General features: G+C 31.1%; 1 protein-coding gene across 1 annotated transcript; it reads left to right on the top strand.

The window, feature by feature from the left end:
- The first annotated feature begins 2,184 nt into the window (after window positions 1–2,184).
- Window positions 2,185–21,338, top strand: LOC128201570 (uncharacterized). Its single transcript, XM_052898951.1, has 2 exons — window positions 2,185–2,602; window positions 18,618–21,338. Exons 1-2 carry the CDS (start codon window positions 2,436–2,438, stop codon window positions 18,931–18,933), a joined length of 483 nt encoding a protein of 160 aa, XP_052754911.1. The 5' UTR covers window positions 2,185–2,435; the 3' UTR covers window positions 18,934–21,338.
- The last annotated feature ends 120 nt before the right edge of the window (window positions 21,339–21,458 follow it).

A 21,458-nucleotide genomic window follows, 5' to 3' on the forward strand; every position in this document is an offset into this window, starting at 1 on the left:
CATACTGACTCGTTTTCCGTTGCAAATTCGATACCTAAGCATATAACAATTATATGCAGGAGTATGTTGATTATTGCTAATATTTATTTAGGGTTTATGATGACCACTTATTTATCAGATACCTTTAATTATAAAGAGGACACCTTTATAAAAAAAAATATATAAAATTAATAAGTTTTGAAATGGATTAACACGAAGGAAAGAGAAGAATTCATGCGCCACTTTAACTTAAATAAATTGAATGTTGGTCTTATTCTTATTTAAACCAGAAATTTTTGAACATCTCTGTAAATTATTGATGCCCATTAATTCTTCTCTTTCCGCGTCTAGGGAAAGTAGATAAAGTTTTGTTTGAGAAATCCTACTACTACCTAATAATACCTGAAAAAGGTAAAAGCCCTTAAAATAATATTAAAAAAAAAGAATAAAAAAATTTCAAGGTTACTTCAGGTGCCTATCTTCTTAACGTGACTGTGAAGATACGGAACATAATACGAAAGGAAATGAGAGTTCGATACTTAATTAGATTGTTTGAACGACCTTCAATATAATACGGAGGTCATGAAATTTTACTACCTAATAATAGATATTATAAGGAAAATATGACTATAAAGATGTTGCGAAAAATTAATACGGACAAATAATAGCACACCTGCAATGCCGCTGGTGTTGTGGGTGATCATGGGCGGCGGTAGTCACTTACCATCAGGTGAGCCGCATGCTCGTTTAACCACTGCGTTGTAAAAAAAAATACGGAAAATAACAGAAAAATAATTTGTATGTCTACTTATTAGATACCTGTCTTAATACTACAGCTACTAAACTATTTATATTAGATATAAAATATGAATGTGATAATCGAAAAAAAAATCTAGTTGAGTTTACGACTCCAATTGGGTATAAATAATAGATAAGAGACAAAGACATTTTTTTTAACAAAATATATTATTGTAAACATCATATACCTTAAACTAGCCATCGTTTCATAGTTATGCTACCTTATTTATGATTATTTATCAGATAAATGGGAAATTTAAATAGATTGAACTTATGACCTCAGTATTTCGAGTCAGTATTATGATGATACAGCATTGCCTTGTTTATATTGAGATTTTTTTCATGTAATAGATATATTGACAAGGAAGTATTGCTACTGCTGTAACTGCAGTACTGCCCTATAACTGTCCTGTAACTGCCCTACTTTTATTATACTTTTATACCCATTCAAACAAATCAAGTCCGACAAGAACGTAGGATGAGAAAATTACTGTGTGTATGTGGATTATTATATCGGTCCCATTTCTAGTTATATATCTTCCACACAGCCCCTCGTGGAAGCTAATTACAGGTTAATTTCTGATGATAAGACAGTCACTTAAGAACTACTCACTAACTGGCTTGACATAATTCTTACCAGACATGAAAAGGCTCTTAATAATTAAATCTATCGGCCCCATTGCTAATAATATGAGTACATATACCCTATCACCTCGATCTCCACACGGTCCACCTGAAAACTATTACACTTAATTCTTCTAATGTCTCCGTCTTGATGGGTCAACTTAACTGACTTCATCCTTACCTATCTCTTATTGGTACCCTGCTACCGTATACCAACAGCAAAGATGGGGTTGCCATTTTATTGTCGTTATCTAAAAAAGTTCGTAGTCTTCTACGAACTCTTGTTGTCCAACTTGTCCAACTCTTGTTGGCAATTGCAGTTGGATTTTTTTAATGGACAATAATGATATTTTAACCCCACCTACGCACCAGTAAGGGATGATAGGTGAGAATGAAAAGGCAGGTCAATTATCGTGATAAATGCACGTGGAGGTCGACCTGACCTAATGATGAATATACCTACCCTATATTGCTAGCAATGGGACTGGTAGTCGGTATTATTAACAATCTTCCCCTCCTCCCTTTGGTAATGTTCTAAGAGGAACACTGCTGCCTATACCTCAAGCATACAGTTCCGTTACTCGCTTTTTACAATACCCACAGGAGAGAAAGGGGTGGCCTATTTTATGCAGGGACCACACGACAAAAAAGTCAGTGAAAAGATTCAATTAGATATTCCGTCACTTCGCTATCACTCAATTTCAAGTATCGATAGCACAAATGTTATACAACCGAGTCATATTTCGTCACTTGAGTACTCGGCACTCGCTGTATAATTCAGGGCCAGTTCGCCCAGTTCGCGTGCACTTGCGATCGTGAGCGGTCAGACATCGCTCGTTCTATACACCCAACCGCTATTTTCGTACAATACAAACCACTCCAATCGAACGATAAGCCGGCAATTCTTAGTTGCAATCTGTACCTAACGGACGCACGTTGACTGTGTACAGTTTTCAAATTATTTTCCGACTCGAATTATTCCCATTCGCGATTCATCGGGTATTTTTGAATTATACTTTCAAATTGAGTGACGAATGAGTGAATTTTCGCTATCAAAGTTGATGTGGGTGAGCTACAGTGAAGGTGCCGGCGCAATGGAGAGTTGTTATAAACTTTACACATGGATCAACCACACGATCCTGATGCTACTTCTGCAGATATTCTGGAAGATGAGCCAGATTTCGGACTACTTTAGGGATAAGTGAGTATTTATTTATTATATTAAGACAATGTTAAATGTTTTTTATAAAAAAAAAACATTGGATTTATCGTTAACACATTTGCATACTTAATACCTATGTAAGGGCTTCCTTTACCTACTGAATTTTATTTTCTATTTTTATTAATGTATTTGTTCTAGAGTTGCCCAGTTAATAACTTATTCTTAAACCAATTTAAAGAGAACTTTTACTGTTTATACATATCCTTTATTACTGAAGTACGTAATTAATTTAGAGATGAAGATGTTAAGAATAAATAAACTAAATTAAATAAATAAACCTGCATGTTCAAGTGATTTCTATAATTAGATACCTATAACTGGTTTCTAAGAGCTTTAGTTTTTTGACGTACCTCCCTATTTATATCAGGTAGGTAAGCAATATCTACATCGATGTATAAATGGAATTTATTTCAGTTTTAAAGAATATTTTACCTTCACCATAATCGAAATCATATTAGGTTTCTTACAAGTCTTTATATTATCTCACTTAATAGGTACTAAGAACTGACAAGGGCGAAAGCAGATACCTAGAGGCCTAAAATATTTTCTGTACTTATGAAGTCAGGTTACCTTTTTATCGTTTATTTATTTATCTTTAGTTGTGTATATCTAATAGGCATACTATTGGGGGGAAGAGATTGTTAGTAATGCAAACTACCAGTCCCATTACTAGCAATGCGCCCTGTCAGGTCGACCTCCACCTGGTACCCCCTGGAAGCCATCGTGCTGAATTCTAGATGTACTTTTTTTAAAGGGTGATAATGGAATGATAACCCTATCCGCGCTATCGGTATACACCGGCGGGGCACCAGTGAGGGATGATAGATGAGGATGAAGCAGGTCAGTTAGCCCATCGTGACGAATTCCATAAGAATTATTCACGATGTTTTCCAGAAGGAACCACGTGGAAGTCGACCTAATAGGGCATATTGTTAACAATGGGGCTGTCAAACTCCATTGCTAACAACCCCTTTACCCTTCTAGATGTATTCATTACAGTGGGCTAACTGACCTACCTTTTCATTCTCACCTATCATCCTTCAATGATACCCCGCCAGTGTATACCGTTAGCGTAGGCGGGGCCATCATTCCATTATCATCCATTAAAAAAATGGGCCTACTATTTAATAGCATTGTTGAAATTTTACGTAAATAAACAGGTAATCTCGAATAATATTCTTGCCGGCTTTCATAGTTTTGCATGGGAATAAATTATGACTAATACACATCATCATATCAGCTATTAACTGTCCACTGAGGGGGAAAGGGATTGTTAGTAATGGAGACTGAGAATCCCATTGCTAGCAATATACCCAACCAGGTCGACCATCTCGTGGTTCTCCCTGGAAACTATCATGGTTAATTCCTGATGAATTCATCATGATGGGCTAACTGGCCTGTTTTCATTCTCATCTATCACCCTTCACTGGTGCTCCGCCAGCGTATTCCGTTAGCGCAGGCGGGGTTACCATACCATTTTCACCCATAAAAAAAACTGTCCATTGCTGAAAATAGGCCATCCCCTATTGGGGGAGTTTTGCCAGTACATGCCACACTCGGCATGCGGTTTGGTAACCGCAGTCAGGATTTGGTGATGTAGATGTTAGGCGAGGGATGCTGTGTCCATTCTTCAACCATTGTGTTCCTTTAGTCTCCTAGGTAACCCAGGGAAAGGTAATACATAAGTACGTATACTGTGCCATTAGGTCCCGGTATGAATGGACCACCCCTTGTCCATTCATACCGGGACCTAATGGCACAATATACGTACTTATGTGTGTATATAATAATATATATATAATATATAATACTCCCTCAAAGAAAATATATAGTAACTAGTAGTAATAGATATTAAAAGAATAAATTAACTGGATATTTTATCTTTCGGTAGTAGGTCTCCATATTAGTTTTTGATGATATGATATGACCGGATGACAGGTTGGGGTGTATGGAATTATTATCCACTAAAAATATCACAATGTATCTATTACCATGCATAAAGTCAGGTGGAAACCTGTAAACTCCACCACAATACTTGGTAATATCTGCCTAGACGTCTACTGATTCTTAAAAAGCAGAAGTAAAGTCACAGTGTACGTAAGTGCTAGTAAAGTAAATTATGGTAGCTGATAGTAGTCTAATTTGCTCTTTAAATAATATCTATAGTTATTTAAAATTAGATTTATATTGTTTAACACGTGAGGAGGAAAGAGCTTATGAAAAAAAGAGATGACATAAAATGATAAAAGACTTGAATATACATACAATACTATACAATACAATTTCGGTATTAAATAGCTACACAACCTTATTAATTAATAGGTAAAGGAAAAATATACCTAAGCGTTTATGTAATACGATTAATAATGCAAAAAATATTTGACGTTGAATCACCTTCTTATTCACGTTACAATATACGTGAATAAGAAATCTTCAAACGCGATCGAAGAAGCAGGTAAATGCCACCTGCACAACTTGTGAGATCAACACCTAACATTAGTATTCAATTCTGAGCGTAGACTATTCTGAGCATTTCCATAAACTAAAAACAAGACTACAAGACGGGATAAAAGATTAAGTCTTTATAAGAGAGGTAAATAACCGAATATCTATATATCTGTTTTTATTTTTTCATTATTTCTAAAAACTGTAAAAAAAATAAACTCTAGCTTCGAGATTTTTTTTTTTATTAGTGGCAAGGAGTTGCCTTAAAATCAGATCAGACGAGACGTCTCATAGTCGACACTTGAGTCATTTGACATTTGATAAGAAGAGCTTGAATTAATCATACACATAATAATTGAGTAAACGTAATCATCATCTTGAACAGCAAACGTAATAATTAGCTCTAAATATCTATGAGTAATTGATATTTTCCGTTCCCTTGTGGTTTATAAATTGGGTACGTTCATTCTAAGTGGACTCGATTGTGGTTTAGATTCTATTTACAGATGCTTTATTGTAATATCCGTGGAGTAACTATGGAATGTTCATAGATATACAATACTCGTATTATGTAGCTAAATCTATAAAGGATCAATAGATTTATTCTAACTGCTACTTGAAGCAGTTATCAATTAGCAGATAATATTCTTAAAAACACATTTTTTATTTGGTTTCAATTTCGATTATGTTTCGATGTTCTCTCGGGAATTTTTTGTCGATTTTTTATTAATTGTAACTTATTAGTATATACTTGTATTTCATATATCTGCTTGATATTAGAATTTGTAATCTTAAATTGTTTATAATTTATTAAGTACCTAATGCCTCAATGATAATAAATTAATTAATAAAACCTAAATATAATAAAGAGTGCACAGATCTTAAGAGAGTAACAAAAATAATAAAAAAAAAATTATTACCTGCAGATCCAGATTATGAATATCTAAAAGAGAACGGAGGCTAAAAAGCAAAAAAAAGTCTTTCGGAATTGACACTAAATGATGTGACTTTGTTTTTCAACCAACTTTAAAAACAGCAAAAGGTTCTAAATTCAGTTGTATTTTTTTTTCATATTTGTTGCCTTAGAACTCTTTTTTTTTTATACAAGTTAGAATGGCAAACAAGCTGACGGCCCACCTGATGGAAAGTGGTAACCGTTGCTTATAGACATGAGCACTACCATGGATTCTGTCATTTTTAAACCAATTTCGAAATGTTTTATTTACGCGAATGATGGAATACTTTCAGACTGCTCTCATGGACATTTTATCAAAAAAAAAAAAGACAGTTTATATTGGATTTTTAAAAATAACTGATTTGGAACATAATCCACTTATCTGTTGTAAATAAATAAAAGAAAGTTTTCAATACACAATTTATATATTTGCAAATAATATAATAATAGTAATATCACACAATTATCAATTGAAACTTAGTATACATACGTATAGACGCATGGTATACTAAGTTTCAATTGAAAATTTATCTCTGACGTACACAACTACGAGATCTATATCCCCGTACAAACATGTGACATGTCTATGACAAGACATGTGGAAACAGACGACAAGCCAACCACATTCAAAAGATATATTTATAAATACTTAAAAGTGTTAAAAGTACGTACAATGTTTGATGAAGTTCTGTAGCTGTATTGCAGTCAATGTGACAATATTGGGCAATCAAATTCCAAACGGTCAAAGAGGTATCTGAGTTGATATTTTAATATAGGATATTAAACAAAAGTATTGAAAATTATTACACCACACGAGGGTCGATGACCTAGATGTGGTTTAATTAATATTACATCTTAAATATGAAAATAATGTAATTCTATCATTGTGATTTTAATTAACGTCGATCCCTGAACATGAACGTACGAGATTAATTTTAAATCAACTTCAAAAGATAGGTTCTCATTTCAATTGTATGTTTTTGTAAAATTTATTATTCCATAACTTCGTCAGTAGTAAACTTATTTGGATTTTCTTTTTTATCTCAAAAAATATACATACAGATTGGTTCCATATAAAATTTATCGAAATCAGTTCAGTAGTTTAGTTTATAAAACAAAATAACTGGTATTGCAATCATTTTTTTATGGAACACAATTTAATTGATATATATAATTTAAAAGGTAAACTATCTAAATATATAATACATTTCAAATTTATAAGATATAAAGCAGTTTTTATGTTAGCTACACATAGATTTTTTATGTCTAATTAACTACCTAGTTATTAATTCCTTTTTAACGCGAACAAAATGTTAAAATCCTGTTGCCAAATATAAAAATTACGTTACTTTTAGTAGGTAATTTAATTTTTTTTATATAAAAGTTATAAATACGAATTGAAAATTTCTAATACTTAAATATCAGTTATTTGATATAATTATTATGTACCGACTTATAATGGAATACATATAATTATGAATGGAAATTACTATCCTACCTATTATCATTAGTGGACTTAGACATACAGATAATTAATTAGTAAATTATAACTATTACAATAAACTTATCTAAAAATATGAAATAACTAAAAATAATTAATGTTGAAATAATGATTAGTTGCGTAGACTAATCATTAGACAAATGTTGAAGGAAATTGATAATTTATGACTGGCAAGACATTTTATCCACGTCTCACAAGTTGAGGTTCATTTAACGATTACATGATAAAAAGTATCATAATATTTACCGTTTTATTGATTAGCTATGAACTGAGCGGACAAATTGATTTGTTTTTTATTTTGGATATGCATTGAACTTGTTTAGTAGCTACTGCGCCACATTCTGTTAATTTTCTTACTTATTAGTTTTTTGCCTGCTAACTCGTACTCGTAAATTTCCCATAATACTCGTAATTTGCCCATGGCAAAACAGTATACACCTATCCCCCGATTTACACGGTAGATACGTTCCTGAGAAAAACGTGTAAATCGAAAATTTAAAATTTTCAAGTCAAAACCGTGTAAATCGAAAAGCTTGCAGAAAATGCATAATTTTGCTATTTGACAGTTGTGTTTTTTTTTAATATTTTTAGGTGTACACAATAATAAAAATAAAAATTTTCATTTGTTCTAATAGTTCTTATTGTAGCTTCGTTCATGTTATATAATTTTGCAACATCTACTACTCTATCTCCCTTTCGTAAGCGATCCAAAATTTCGATTTTAGTTTCTAAAGTAATAACTTTTTTTTAACTTCTTTCGACATTATAAGCTATATTTTTTTTATTTGTGTTAATTTATAAAAATCATAATTATTCACTTGTAATTTACGAATATGAAAAATTAAATCTTTCTGACACTGTGAACTTCACTTACAATTTTCCGTAGATAAAACTTTAATTTTATTAGAAGAAATACAGACACAGTGTGCATGTGCAGCAAGTCAGGAGATGTGTGGTTCAAACACAGTAGCACTTAGAGAGTGCGATAAAAAAAAACTTATTTGGAAAACCGTGTAAAAGCGAAAACGTGTAAAGCAAGTACCGTGTAAATCGGGGGATAGGTGTACTCTGTTATGTCCACGATACTGTTCATGTCTATGGCGCTGGTTACTACTTACTATCAGGTGAGCTGTCCTTGTTTTCCATTCAAGTTATATTCAAATGCAAAAATAGTAATTTTTGCTAAGTAAAATACAAATAGAAAGACAGACAACATTTCTATAAAAATATTATTTTGGCTTCTATTGCCCTTACACATCTCTTTATACCTTTATACTCTTTACACATCTCTTTATAACTTTCTTAATTTTTCTTTAATATCTATGTTCCATGAACAGACATTGTCTAGTTACAGTTTTAATATATTAGTAAGAATTGTGTTATTGTAAAATATGACATACGCATATTAGGCTTTAGCTATCCTTTGCTAAATATAACTCTTCCCCATAAGGGGGGTTTGCCAAGGGTTGGCAATCTCAGGTTTTGGTGATGTTTTAAGAGGAACGCTACTCCCCATTCCTCGATTACTAAGTTCCCTCAGTCGCCTCTTACGACCTCTTACGATAATGTTATATCCTTATAAATATATAATTCCATTATGAATCTTCAAACGTATAATTGACGACAGTAAAGTTCTAAGAAACACAATATTTAATAAGCGACGGTTGTAAGACAGCAATGAGCAGAAAATACAATAAAAATTACACTTTATGTTGGATAAACAATGAGAAATTATAAGACTATTATAGGACTTGGCTTAAAGGTCTTGGGTCCGCGCCATAAACTTTTAATAATTATACTTGATATTAACGCGTTATAACATAGCCACACCAAATACCTATCATGTTTATATTTGTTGTAAACACTGCAGTTTGTATACATTTTATTGTTTTACATGCCTTGTATTGTTGCTAAATATTCTTGTCGTGTAAAGTGATTTAAAGTATAAGCATTATGTACAGTGATTAGTAACGTAGACTAATAATCAACAAATATTTCTCAACGTTTTATCATTAAATGTAAAAACAAATAATAGCTCTGAAGGTCATAATGGTGTCATAATCTAAACTATTTTTCAATATAAATTGAGTTTTATAGTAATGTTTACCTGTACCCCATGGCTTTCATCATCATATCAGCTGTTAACTGGCCATTGCTGAACATAAGCTTCCCCATAAGGGTGGTTTTGACAGCAGTTGCTATACTTGAAAAAAAAAAACATGAAGAAACTGTTAATAATTTTTAATTAGATGTCCAAACTGCGATTGATATTAAAATAAGTAGCTATAAATAGTTATTTTCGTAAATAAAAAAAATAAAAAATACATCACTAGCTAACAAACATAATATATCTATGGTGGTAATTACCTACTATTGAGTGCAAGTAATAATCTGTTATTGTTTTTCGATTTTATGCTACGCGATATGTATGCGGGATATTTTTAGACACATACAAGCTAACTGTATTTAGAGGATTAGTAATATTTACAAAAAATTTGTCTCTCTCTCTCTCTCTCTCTCTCTCTCTCTCTGATAAAGAGATAAAGATTAAATGTTTGACGTTTCGACTACGACGACAGTATATGAGCTGTATGTAGCATATAATCGTTTAATTAGCGTTAAAATCCTCGGCCCCAAGTCTACTATAAATGAAAACGTTCGCTTATTTACGTATGCACGGGACAAAGTCTCTACTATATATGGATACTGACATATTGCTTCATTATTTTATTACAACCATTGTTGGGTAAGTGTTAAGTGCTGTACATACTTGTAATGTGTCCAAGTGTCCTTCAGTTATTGGCAAGTGTACGTACAAATCAATTCGGTTCGAATTATACCTATTTGTTTTTGTTTTTAACACTCTCCGATGTTAAAAACTAAAAATACCATTAATAAATAAATTGTTCCTAGTGGCGACGGTGGGCTTACCCCTACCACGTTATATAAAATGTTTAGCAAAATGTGTCACAGAGTGTGACATTAGAGTGACCGTAATGTCAACAGTCAATAAATAGTTCTGACTATCCCATATGAGCATATATTTATTTATAATGGCTTTTTTAATAACGTAATGATGGCAGAAACAGTACAGAATGCCTGAAGAGGGAGGATGGTATTTTCGCATAGTTTCTTCTGGAAACCATCTTGGTTAATTTCTGTAGAATTCGTCACAATGGGCTAACTGATATAAATTCATCCTTACCTATCATTATACACTGGTGACCCGCCAGCGTATACCGATAGCGTAAGAAGGGTTATCATTCCACTATTATTCCATAAATTAATGATGATGGTAGACTGTCACAATAGCCTAAAGTAAAATTACAACAGCAGGAGTTGTCAACCTTGGACGATGCGGTAATTTTGAAGCACAATAAGTAATTTCCCTGCCATATCTCATAGCTATGCAAGCATTGCTTCTTTGCATTAAAAATTAGTGAGAAAGACTAGTCTTTCTTATTAATTCACTAATTTAGTCTACTAATTTGCATAGTCATGCAGACAATAAAATATTCTCACTAGACATTACGTGCATTTTATACAAATTTAGAGTGACCTCTTGGGAAATCTGGGAAATGAATAATAAGAATTTCCTTCAATGGGTCCTATTATAGATTATGTTCAAGGCATTTCCATATAATTATGGTAAACAGAATATAATAACTCGTCAATAGATAGCTATAGAAAGAACTTCTTTTCAGATGTCAAAATAGCTTTAAAATTTTGCAAAAAAGAAATAAACTTGATAGTATTTAATACCCACCTTTTGACTGAACATGAAGGAAATCGGTCATACCTGTGTAAATACATGTTTGTTGACTCTGTAAGATGCACATATGACGACGAAACGCCACAAACTATGATTCATTTGATCAACAGAATGTCCTATGTTTACAAATACAAGATATAACTGTGAATGCATCTTTAACTAACAAATTACCGAGAGCAATTTGGAACATATCTCTGATGACGAAACAAGACGACTGTTCTTCATGAATTTAGCGAAAACTATCTTTCGAATAGTAGGAAAGGTGAATGGCTTCTAAGATCTTGATTGACTACACGTACCGAATCAGACCTGGAAATAAAATATACATTGATTATATACATAAAAAAAAAATTAAAACATTAAAATCCAAAAATATTTAGCATAACAACACGGAATACAAAAATAGTAAAAAGTTTGTCGTCTAAGATAAAAAAGACAGTAAATAAAAATTTGTCTACTGCTGAACATAGGCCTCTTGAGATTTAATTTGTTCTTATTTAATTACTTATTTGATAAGCATTCCAACGAGGTTTTGTATATTTATTCTGTTAAAAGTAGTTATCTAGAACACTGTGACAATTATAGTACAACATTTTATAAAATTTATATGACTTCGTACGATTGTTAAAATATCTAGACCAACAAACATATGAATGATAGCGTAAAACAATTGATTTATTCTTAATGCTTCTGAGCATTGATCAAATCGTAATATTTATTGGTTTATTGTTCTTTGACCTTATATATTACAATCGATGGTCCTTAAACGTGCGTGTTACTTCTATTATAGCATTAGAACGTGCATCATGTAAAATATAGTTCCCACTTAAAACATTTATTGCCGCTATAAACCGAACTCTATTTATATACGTGTAAAGTTCACGACTGTAGTTATTTTGATACGTAGACATTAGTGTAAATCAGACGTCATACTTATTGGCATGTTTGCTATATTATACGTGAAGTTTGCATTGCTTTACGTCCAATTACTACATACTGTCTATTTTTCGTATTTAAATTATGTACATGGAGTGGTGTAGACATTAGCGATGCTCTAATCTCTGTTAATTAACAGTACCAAGGCTGCCATGATTGCTTGACTTGAAGTGAATACTATGACCATTCTTTGGGATTGTTTGCCAAGAATTGGATACATAGATCCCTTTTATGTTATGTAGAAAATATAGAAGCAAGCTTTAAAAACTCTATAATGTAATAAATCAATTTTTAATATTAGCGCTTATTTAATTTTTTTTTAAAATATTAATAACCTAGTACCTCCAAAAAGAGTTTTTCAAGAGACTACAGCATGGAATTCTTCAAAAAAGGAAAAAAAAAGGTTCCTTCAGAATCGGCAAGGTGCGCATAATTCGCCTGGTATTGCAAGCGTTCATAGGCTAAGGTAACCGTTTATCATCAGATGGGCCGTATTCTTGTTTGCAAGCTCAGTGGTATAAAAAAAGTTCAAAAGAAAGTAACGAAATACTGCTGCTGGTAAAGAATGTTTATGAAACGTTTGACTTTATGTCTCGTGTAAACCACATAATAATAGCACAGTATTGAGAACTAAGGAAGGGGTAGCTTATTTTATACCGAGATCACATGACCTGCCAAGGGTAACAACTACTGGGAACCAAACCCCCCCCCCCCCCTCCAAGGAGGAGGCTTATGTTTAGCAGTGGACGGTTACGGGCTGATATGATGATAAAGAACTAAACTCCTTACACTGTGATAATAGTAGGTATTTAGAAAATTAAACTTGAAAAAATTAATACAAAATTCAAATTATTTCAGTTGATAATTAAAATCGAAGAATAATGAATTCCGCACACTGAGAATTGAGTGATGACGACGAATTTCTATTGGGGATTTGCTTTACAAATCGTAAACTAGTTGAAGCGCAACCATTCGTATTAGCTATGAGTAAATAAATTTATAATCTTACACTGATCTGTCAAGGACTACAGGCGTGAGCACATATTTTTATTTTATTTTTTTATCTCAGTCTGTCGACTTTGTGAACTTTACATTTTCGATAGTTACCCATTGTTTTATCCTATAATCCCAGATAATTCCCTGGCAGCTTTCCAATCTATTTTAAAAATCTATAAACGGATTTTTTATGTATTAGAATTTATAAGTATCTAGTAGTTCTTTATCTATGATTAGAATGTATTTAACTCGTAATGTATTAAATATGAGTAATATTAGAAATAATAGAAAATTGGAATTAATAATATTAGAAGTACATTCGACTGCGAATTTGAGTTGCGGATAATCCATTTTAAAAAATCTAGGTATTATGTTTACGAAGAGGAAAGACATTCTGATCATTTATATTACAGGAAACTCGTAAATCAACTATCATTTATATAGCTTTATTTATTTATTTATTTTATATAGATTTATTTTATTTTTTACATTTTTATATATTTATTCAACCTATTTTTATTGAATGGTAATAATAAAGAGATCAAGTATTTTTTTATTTGTAAATAATTTTAAAATATTATTAATCTTCAGTAGTTATAGTGTAATATACCTACTTGTGTTACATATTTATATATCTACCTGACGGCCTTTAGTCACTATGTTCTATAAATAAATCAATTTATGAGTCATGGGTTATCAAAATGAAGATCTGAGTTCTAAAAGGCAGGTCATGAATCGAGATAAATGTAAAAAAATATCGAAAGTCTTTACTGCCTATACTATTCAAATGCCAGCCAATCTGCATTGCGCATATTATGATGTATCCATTTCTTTTTTCTAACCTATTATTTCGTAATATTATTATCAGACTCTAAAAGATAAATTTGATTTAGATGTGCCTATTTTTATATAAAAATTAGGACGTTCTCAGTTTGACTTTCTTTTTTTATATTGTTGCATGCACATGACATCGCATGACATAATTTTGCCGATTTTTTTAATTAATAATTATTAGCTGTTATTGTCGAAGGATGGGCAGCAGCATCCCTTATAAAAGATCACTAAAAGCCTAACTGCGGTAGCAAACCCGCCTGCCAACCGTGGCAACTACTGGCAAGATCCCCCCAATGGTAAATTGTCATCTATATATCTAATCTATCTAGATTAAGAGAATGGCTAAGTGACAAACATACAGACAGACACATCGATCAATTATAATATTGTTATTTTTATACACGACAATGAAAAAATAGGGTAATGTTTTTCGAGTAGGTATAGATATATATGAGTATATAAGCGTATGTGGGTTTTCCAGATCTTTAGTTCTTAATTATTTTTATTAGTGGTTTGTCGGTAAATTTGCCTTAATTGTGGGAGTGTTATAGGTTACATGACGTCATTATCAAATAAATTTAAATGACGACAATAAACTGTCTAAAATTTATTTCACTGAAGCATTTCACGCCCATTCGTTGGTTTCTTTGAATGACAATGCAATTCAAATATTAGCGCCATTATTATTCCTATCTCTAAAATCAAAATTTCAGTCTGGTATTACAACAAAATTAATGTGATAAGAATCACAGTAAACTGTAAATTGCCATTCCTTTTTAAAAGGTGCTGGCCTTTTAAAAAGGCAAACCTGCATTGCCTTTGGTGTTATGGGTGATCATGGGCGGCAATAGTCACTTAGCATCAGGTAAGTCGTATGCTCGTTTGCTCCCTGTGTTGTAAAAAAAAAAGAATTAAATAAGAACCACATATGTAATATCAACAAAACAGAACTCAAAAGAGAACGTTTCGAGTTCTTATTAATATTTAACATAATGTTTCACTAAACTATAGGTTTAATTTACATTTTTCGGATAAATTTAGGGAACTGCACCTCAGATTCGCTCTCATTGTGGAAGACTACAAATCTATAATTATAATATTAAAAGAAATTTAATAAATACAAGTACTTGTTAAATCTAAAATTCGAACAAATAGCTATGCATCATCCAGAAGTATGGGCGTAGATTAATTGCTGCGCGCCTGTAGATGACCTTCATGAAACACCTAAGACATTCTCAATTATTAATTGGTGTGCTATTATTTTATTATTTAGAAAATTATGACGCTTCCGATATAGACTACATTTATACGTACTACATATAGTAGAAATCAAATTTTGAATTTTAACATGTATGACGTATATAATCATGATTTTGTTTTACTTTTTTAAGTGCATTCGAAGTTTGGGTAAATGTAGTTCAGTGGATGGATAAAAATGGCCATAAGCCAGTTGTATTTATGGCTTTGTTACTCAATCAAAGCAATAAAAAAAAACATTAACGGTACACCAGACCTGTGAAATGAAAAATAGAATTAATCTATAGAATGGAATAATATCTCTCGTAATTATATATTTATTTTAGATGCTATATTTTAACCACTAGCATATGTTCGTAGGTTTATTGATATATTACATACATATAGCATAGCATGACAGAGGGACCTAACTAATCGCGTGACCAAGCCCTATCGATTGGCACAATACGAACCTAAATGATTAATACTGCAGGTACTGTTGTATATGGTAGATATAAGCCAATCCTACAGGCTCTTTTACATGAACATCGGCGCTTTATTCTAAATAAAGAAACACATAATCATTAATAAGACGTAGCTAAAATATTATTAATATTCATATCTTTCTTGTACTTCAGACCTACCCTAACAGATAATGTTGTTTTACGGTATAATATGTATGATATACGTTTGATAGACACGTACTATAAGTCACAAGACGGAAATTTCACCAAAAAAATTTAGAGACTACATCTGCTGCAACTGAATAAAAATAATTTGATCTACTAAGACAATAGAAAGATTTACGCATTCATCTTAAATTCTGAGCAAGTAGATATATTCCAAAATTAATCTTGACAAGGAAAGCGATAACCAAAACAAAACCCATATATGCAATTAGACGTAGTTTAGCGAAAAATCGCATTAAAAAAAATACAAAAATAAGGCATACTCAACTAATATACAAACTTCCTATGTCATTTTGTTACCATAGTCTCATTTCGGTTGTATTTTTCATAACTCCTTCAGTTCTAAACCAATTTGGAAAATTATTTATTTTATCCAAAAGTATATACTTATGGATTGGTACTATAGAAATTTTATCATAATCGATTAGCAGTTTAGTTTTTAGATCAAAATAACTGATTTTGTCACAATTGAAGTATTTTTTGTGGGACAAATCTTTAATAATGACAATGATTGTTGGTTGTTTTTTACTAAAATATGTCCAATTATTGATTTAGTGAAGCCGCAGTTTTTCTGTGTAGAGAAACAACTGCTTGTTATCAAATTTAAATCTAAGTTTAGACTCATATTCTAATTTATCAGTTAGCTTGTTTTATTTGGATTAAAAAGTACGTACTATCTACTTCTCAAGTACCTATTTATGACAAATACTTAGTAGTTACTTATAATATATAAACGATACTATAAACATAACATCTGTTTTCGATGCGTAAATGATGAATATTCTAGAGTTAATAATAATTAAATATCAATTAAAACTCTTGCGCAACTATTTAACAAATATCGTAAATAAACGCATGCCACATTCCTTACTGAGTAACAGTCGAGTCATTGTTACAGACAGTCAACATTCGTCGTTATTTAATTAAGGTATCTACATATGTATATATATATAGGAAAATTTCTAAATTGCTACACATTATCTCATGAATTTGCCCACATAAAGTGTCACTTTATTTGATGAGATACAGTGGAGCGTGACGTTATAAATAAAACGTCGTATGACTCTTGTATCAATAATACACGATTCTTCCGTAACTGGTAATTTATAGCAACTTTATTATCATAGCGACCGTCACAGTTAATACTAAGGCAGTTTATTTTTAATTATTATTGCTATTCATAGTTTACGTGCAGTATGTATCATTTATTGACCTTCTCGGCTGTTTATCAAAGGTCAAATTCAAGAGGAATCTAGCCATAATCTATTTCTATTGTTATCGAAAATAGATGACTAATATATTAATTATGTATAGGCATAGATTACCTGCGTCTATTATCACTATTGGAAATACCAATATAAGGTACCATTAACATAAAAAAAATATTATCCATGGATCCTTGGACATATTTTTTATCTACGCACCCTTTTTTATATATGAATTGTATAGATAAAATAAGTAGATATTTTAGAATGCTTTTATACCATTTTTCTATAATACTAATCCTTATCTTGACTTATACCTAATTGCTAAAGTGTGTTTGTTTGTTACATTATAGCATATATTGGTTAAGCCGTTAAGACTTAACCAATAATTATGATATTTGATATGGGATGAAAAAGGATATCTGTAATATATAAGGAGTAAGATTTATACTCGAAAGAAATAGTTTTTGGAACTCCTACTGAAAACAACGGATTAAACATACGCGCACAGGGAACGACAAAGCTTAAATGAATTGAATCTTAATACAATCATCACACCAATTGTATGATTCTAAAATAAACCAGACAGAGAACAAGCGGAGAAAAATCTAGACCGGAGCAATTTATGAAAGACCGCTTATTAAATAGATTGAATTTGAGTATCTTTTATTAACTTTGCCATGTTTTTCGGATAAATAAAAATTAAAAATATATACTATACTAAGTTAAATAAGAGAATATAATGACTTCCAAGGACCCAGTTACATAGGTACAGGCAGTGTAATAGTGATATTCCTGCTTGCAGTGGTGAAACTAGTGTAGAACTTACTCTGGGGTAGAGCATCTAAAGAAAGAAATGTACAGTCAGTAACAAAATAGACAATTACCACATTGTTTTTTTCTATTCTCCTGACGAAACTAAGCAACCAACGATGACTAGGACTAATTGAGAAATCACTAAAAATCTGATCTTTCCCGTATATTACGATAAGTTGAGTAATTACTTATAATGGAATTAAATTCTTATCTATTTAATTTCTTCAAATCTTTATTTATATACGTAGTCCTTAGTCGTGGTCATAATACGATAGACATAAGTGGATAGCTGGTCTCTATGTAATCTTGACATAGAATAGACCAGCCCTTTCTGTTCCGTGGGTGTAGTAAGAGACGACTAAAGGGACTAAATAAACAAGAGATCGGCAGCAGCGTCCTTCTCAAAACATCTCTAAAGCCTAACTTCTGTTGTCAGCCCGCATGCTAAGCGTGGCAACTATTGTTAGTATCCCCCTTATAGAGAAGGCCTAAATCAAACAGTTGACAGTAACAGCTGATATAATAATGATACAAGTGGTTAAACTTCTAATAGACTTTTAAAATAATAGATTAAATTCAAATTCAAATATCTTATTTTCCTACTTCCAGGCCTGTAGAAGATACGAAGACGGAGAGAGCATTAGTTTTTACACCGCTTACAAGGCAATCAAAATATAGAAGACACATCAGGTCAATGTCCGATGTACAGAGCAGCACACCATACAAATTACCTACCAAGTCATGGCATGGAAGCAGTCAAAATATATACGACTCTGACACTAGAGCGAGGAGGATAAGGTATTACAACAAGAGGCTGTTACAAACAGATTCGTCAGATTCGAGTGACACCGAGAAGTTGTACAGGAAAATCGTGAGTTTGAGGGCGAAGGTCATGAAACCTTACGATTCTATGAGGTTTCTCTAATTATATAAGGATCTGATAGTAGTTATATTTGAGGCTGTACATTATAGTTTTATTCTAGATGGGATCACATTTGAATTGCACAATTTTCTAGATGAAACACTGTACGATTTGACTGGCACAAACCGATGCAAAGTACCTAAGTATTAATTTTTTTCATAAATTATGATCCCAACGTGATACAACTATAAATGGACTTTATAGTGTTTTCCTTTTGAGACTGTGATCGAATTAGAATAGGTGTAACTATTAGTCTAAGAAACCTAAGAGTAATTCTAATGATATATCTATATAATATATTTAGTGTTGTTTAAAAAAGAGTTTAAAGAATATTTTTATCGTCTATAAAATATTGAAATGTTAACAAATGCCATACGTTCGTTTTGCTCTAAATCTGTTATGTTTTGATTTGCCAAGATCACTGAAAGTTTCGAAATCTCACACAACGCATATTATTTAGTTATACTGTAATATTAAGCATTGTGTTATTTACGATAAATATTAATGTTTTAAGTTTTAAATGAACAATAAAGACCATTAGTGTATATTACACACCATAATATTATACTTATTTATAATCATAAATAGTTTAAGTTTTTACAAATAAGATAAATTTAAATTTACATGTAGGTAAGTGGCTACCTAATATCTATTCAAAAGCAGTTTTTATCCAAAATATTTTTTTAATGTCAATTTTAATAAATTATTGTATTATATTACAAAGATATACGATAAAAATGAGATCACTCGATTATTACTAAACTATACAACTATGTTAAATATGTGTAGACTTTCTGTCTATAGCGGTATAGTTAATTTGTAATTATTTTTGTGAACATAATTTAGTAATTTTTTAACATTACCGATAATAATAATTATTTGAAAAAAAGCTGGGTATGTTCAAAGTCTCTTTTTCCATAATTGAAGATATTTTCATTCCTTTATCTCTTATTAAGATAATTTTAAGAGGTAAGAAAAAAATTGTGTAAATGTTAGAGGTGTAACATTCAATAATTTTAATATTCCGGCGTACCCGGTAAAACTACGAATCACTCATAGAAAAAATGGTATACTGATTAAACAAAAAAAAATACAATGATAATAGGTATAGTATTTGACATAAATAAAGACCAAGGTTTGGATTCTCTATCCAGTAGAGGCGATTTAGTAAATGAGCTTTTCTAAATTAAGTAGACTCTGAATGTTCTAGGTCTGATGACCTGACTTAGTTTCTCATATTTGATTTAGATACTCGTATAATAGTTTTGAAGTAAAAATTCAATAAAATTTTAATTGACTACACAAGTGAGTAGTCATTTGCACTATTTTTAATGTCTAATTAGTTATTTATAAAAATGAAAGAGAACGATAATATTAAAATTTAAAATTACTTAATACTACTTAGTACTACGACCCAAATAAGACATACTTAGCTAAGACTGACGCCTATAAAAAGTGAGACAGGCAAATAAGGGATAGCTATTTAGTTTATTTTTCAGCTGTAGGACGTTTTACAAGTTGTATATTTTAGGAATAATCGAAAGAGATCGTCCTATATACACATCTACCTACCAGAAACAAGTTAGTAACTCTTGTAAAATTTGTACCTAATCATATTGTTACCAATTCCATATTAAACATGAATAGGTACTTAGGTGTACTTACAGTACAACCAACTTATCTGAGAAATACAAAAATAAATAATCTGTCCGAATCTTACGCACACGAAGTTAATAATATTAGTGCATTAATAGATAGGTAATATAATAGTGCCTTTTCTACTAATGCCTAGTATTATTTGAATACTTATTTGAAAATATATTTTTATTTTAAAATTTCGTGTGTACTAGATACAAGTTGTTTTTGTCTATTATAGATTATCCATTTGGAAAATGTATATAAACTTCGAGCATTATTTTTAGTTCTTGATATAGTTTTAACATCTTACAATCTTATAAGGGCTATCAAACTTATAAGATTACATTTTAACGATTTTTATATTTATAATTATCTAGATACGATAATGTACACATTTGTATTCACAAGTATGTCTGTTTGTATTAATGTTTTCTACACATATATAATAATATGTATATGTAGGTATGTATATTAATGTATTTATGAAAACTAATTATGTATATCAGTTGTCTAGAAGCCTTAGTACAAGCTCTGTTTTGTTTGATTTTTTTTTTAGTACGTTTGTTCCGTTGTGGAACAGGCTAAGGTCGAAGACCATGCTGCCTAGTCTTCAATATGATAATTTGTCTGGAATTCTGTTTTGTTTGAGACTAAATGACATTACAACCCTGATGATGATTTTAATTTTTTTATCTATTTTTTTTTATTATATGTACTTACAGTTACATTAACTGTTTGGAATTTGAAATAATAGATCTTTCTGTAATATTCTTATGCCTTTTGATTTGCTTGCTATATAAATTTATTGTAACATTGACAGTAAATTATTTCTATAGCAGACAATATATTATATTTATTTACTAAAAATGATTGTTTTATTTATATCAATC

The sequence above is a fragment of the Galleria mellonella genome, unplaced genomic scaffold (assembly GCF_026898425.1).
Source record: "Galleria mellonella isolate WM207_F2 unplaced genomic scaffold, CSIRO_AGI_GalMel_v1 utg55, whole genome shotgun sequence".
Lineage (NCBI taxonomy): Eukaryota > Metazoa > Arthropoda > Insecta > Lepidoptera > Pyralidae > Galleria > Galleria mellonella.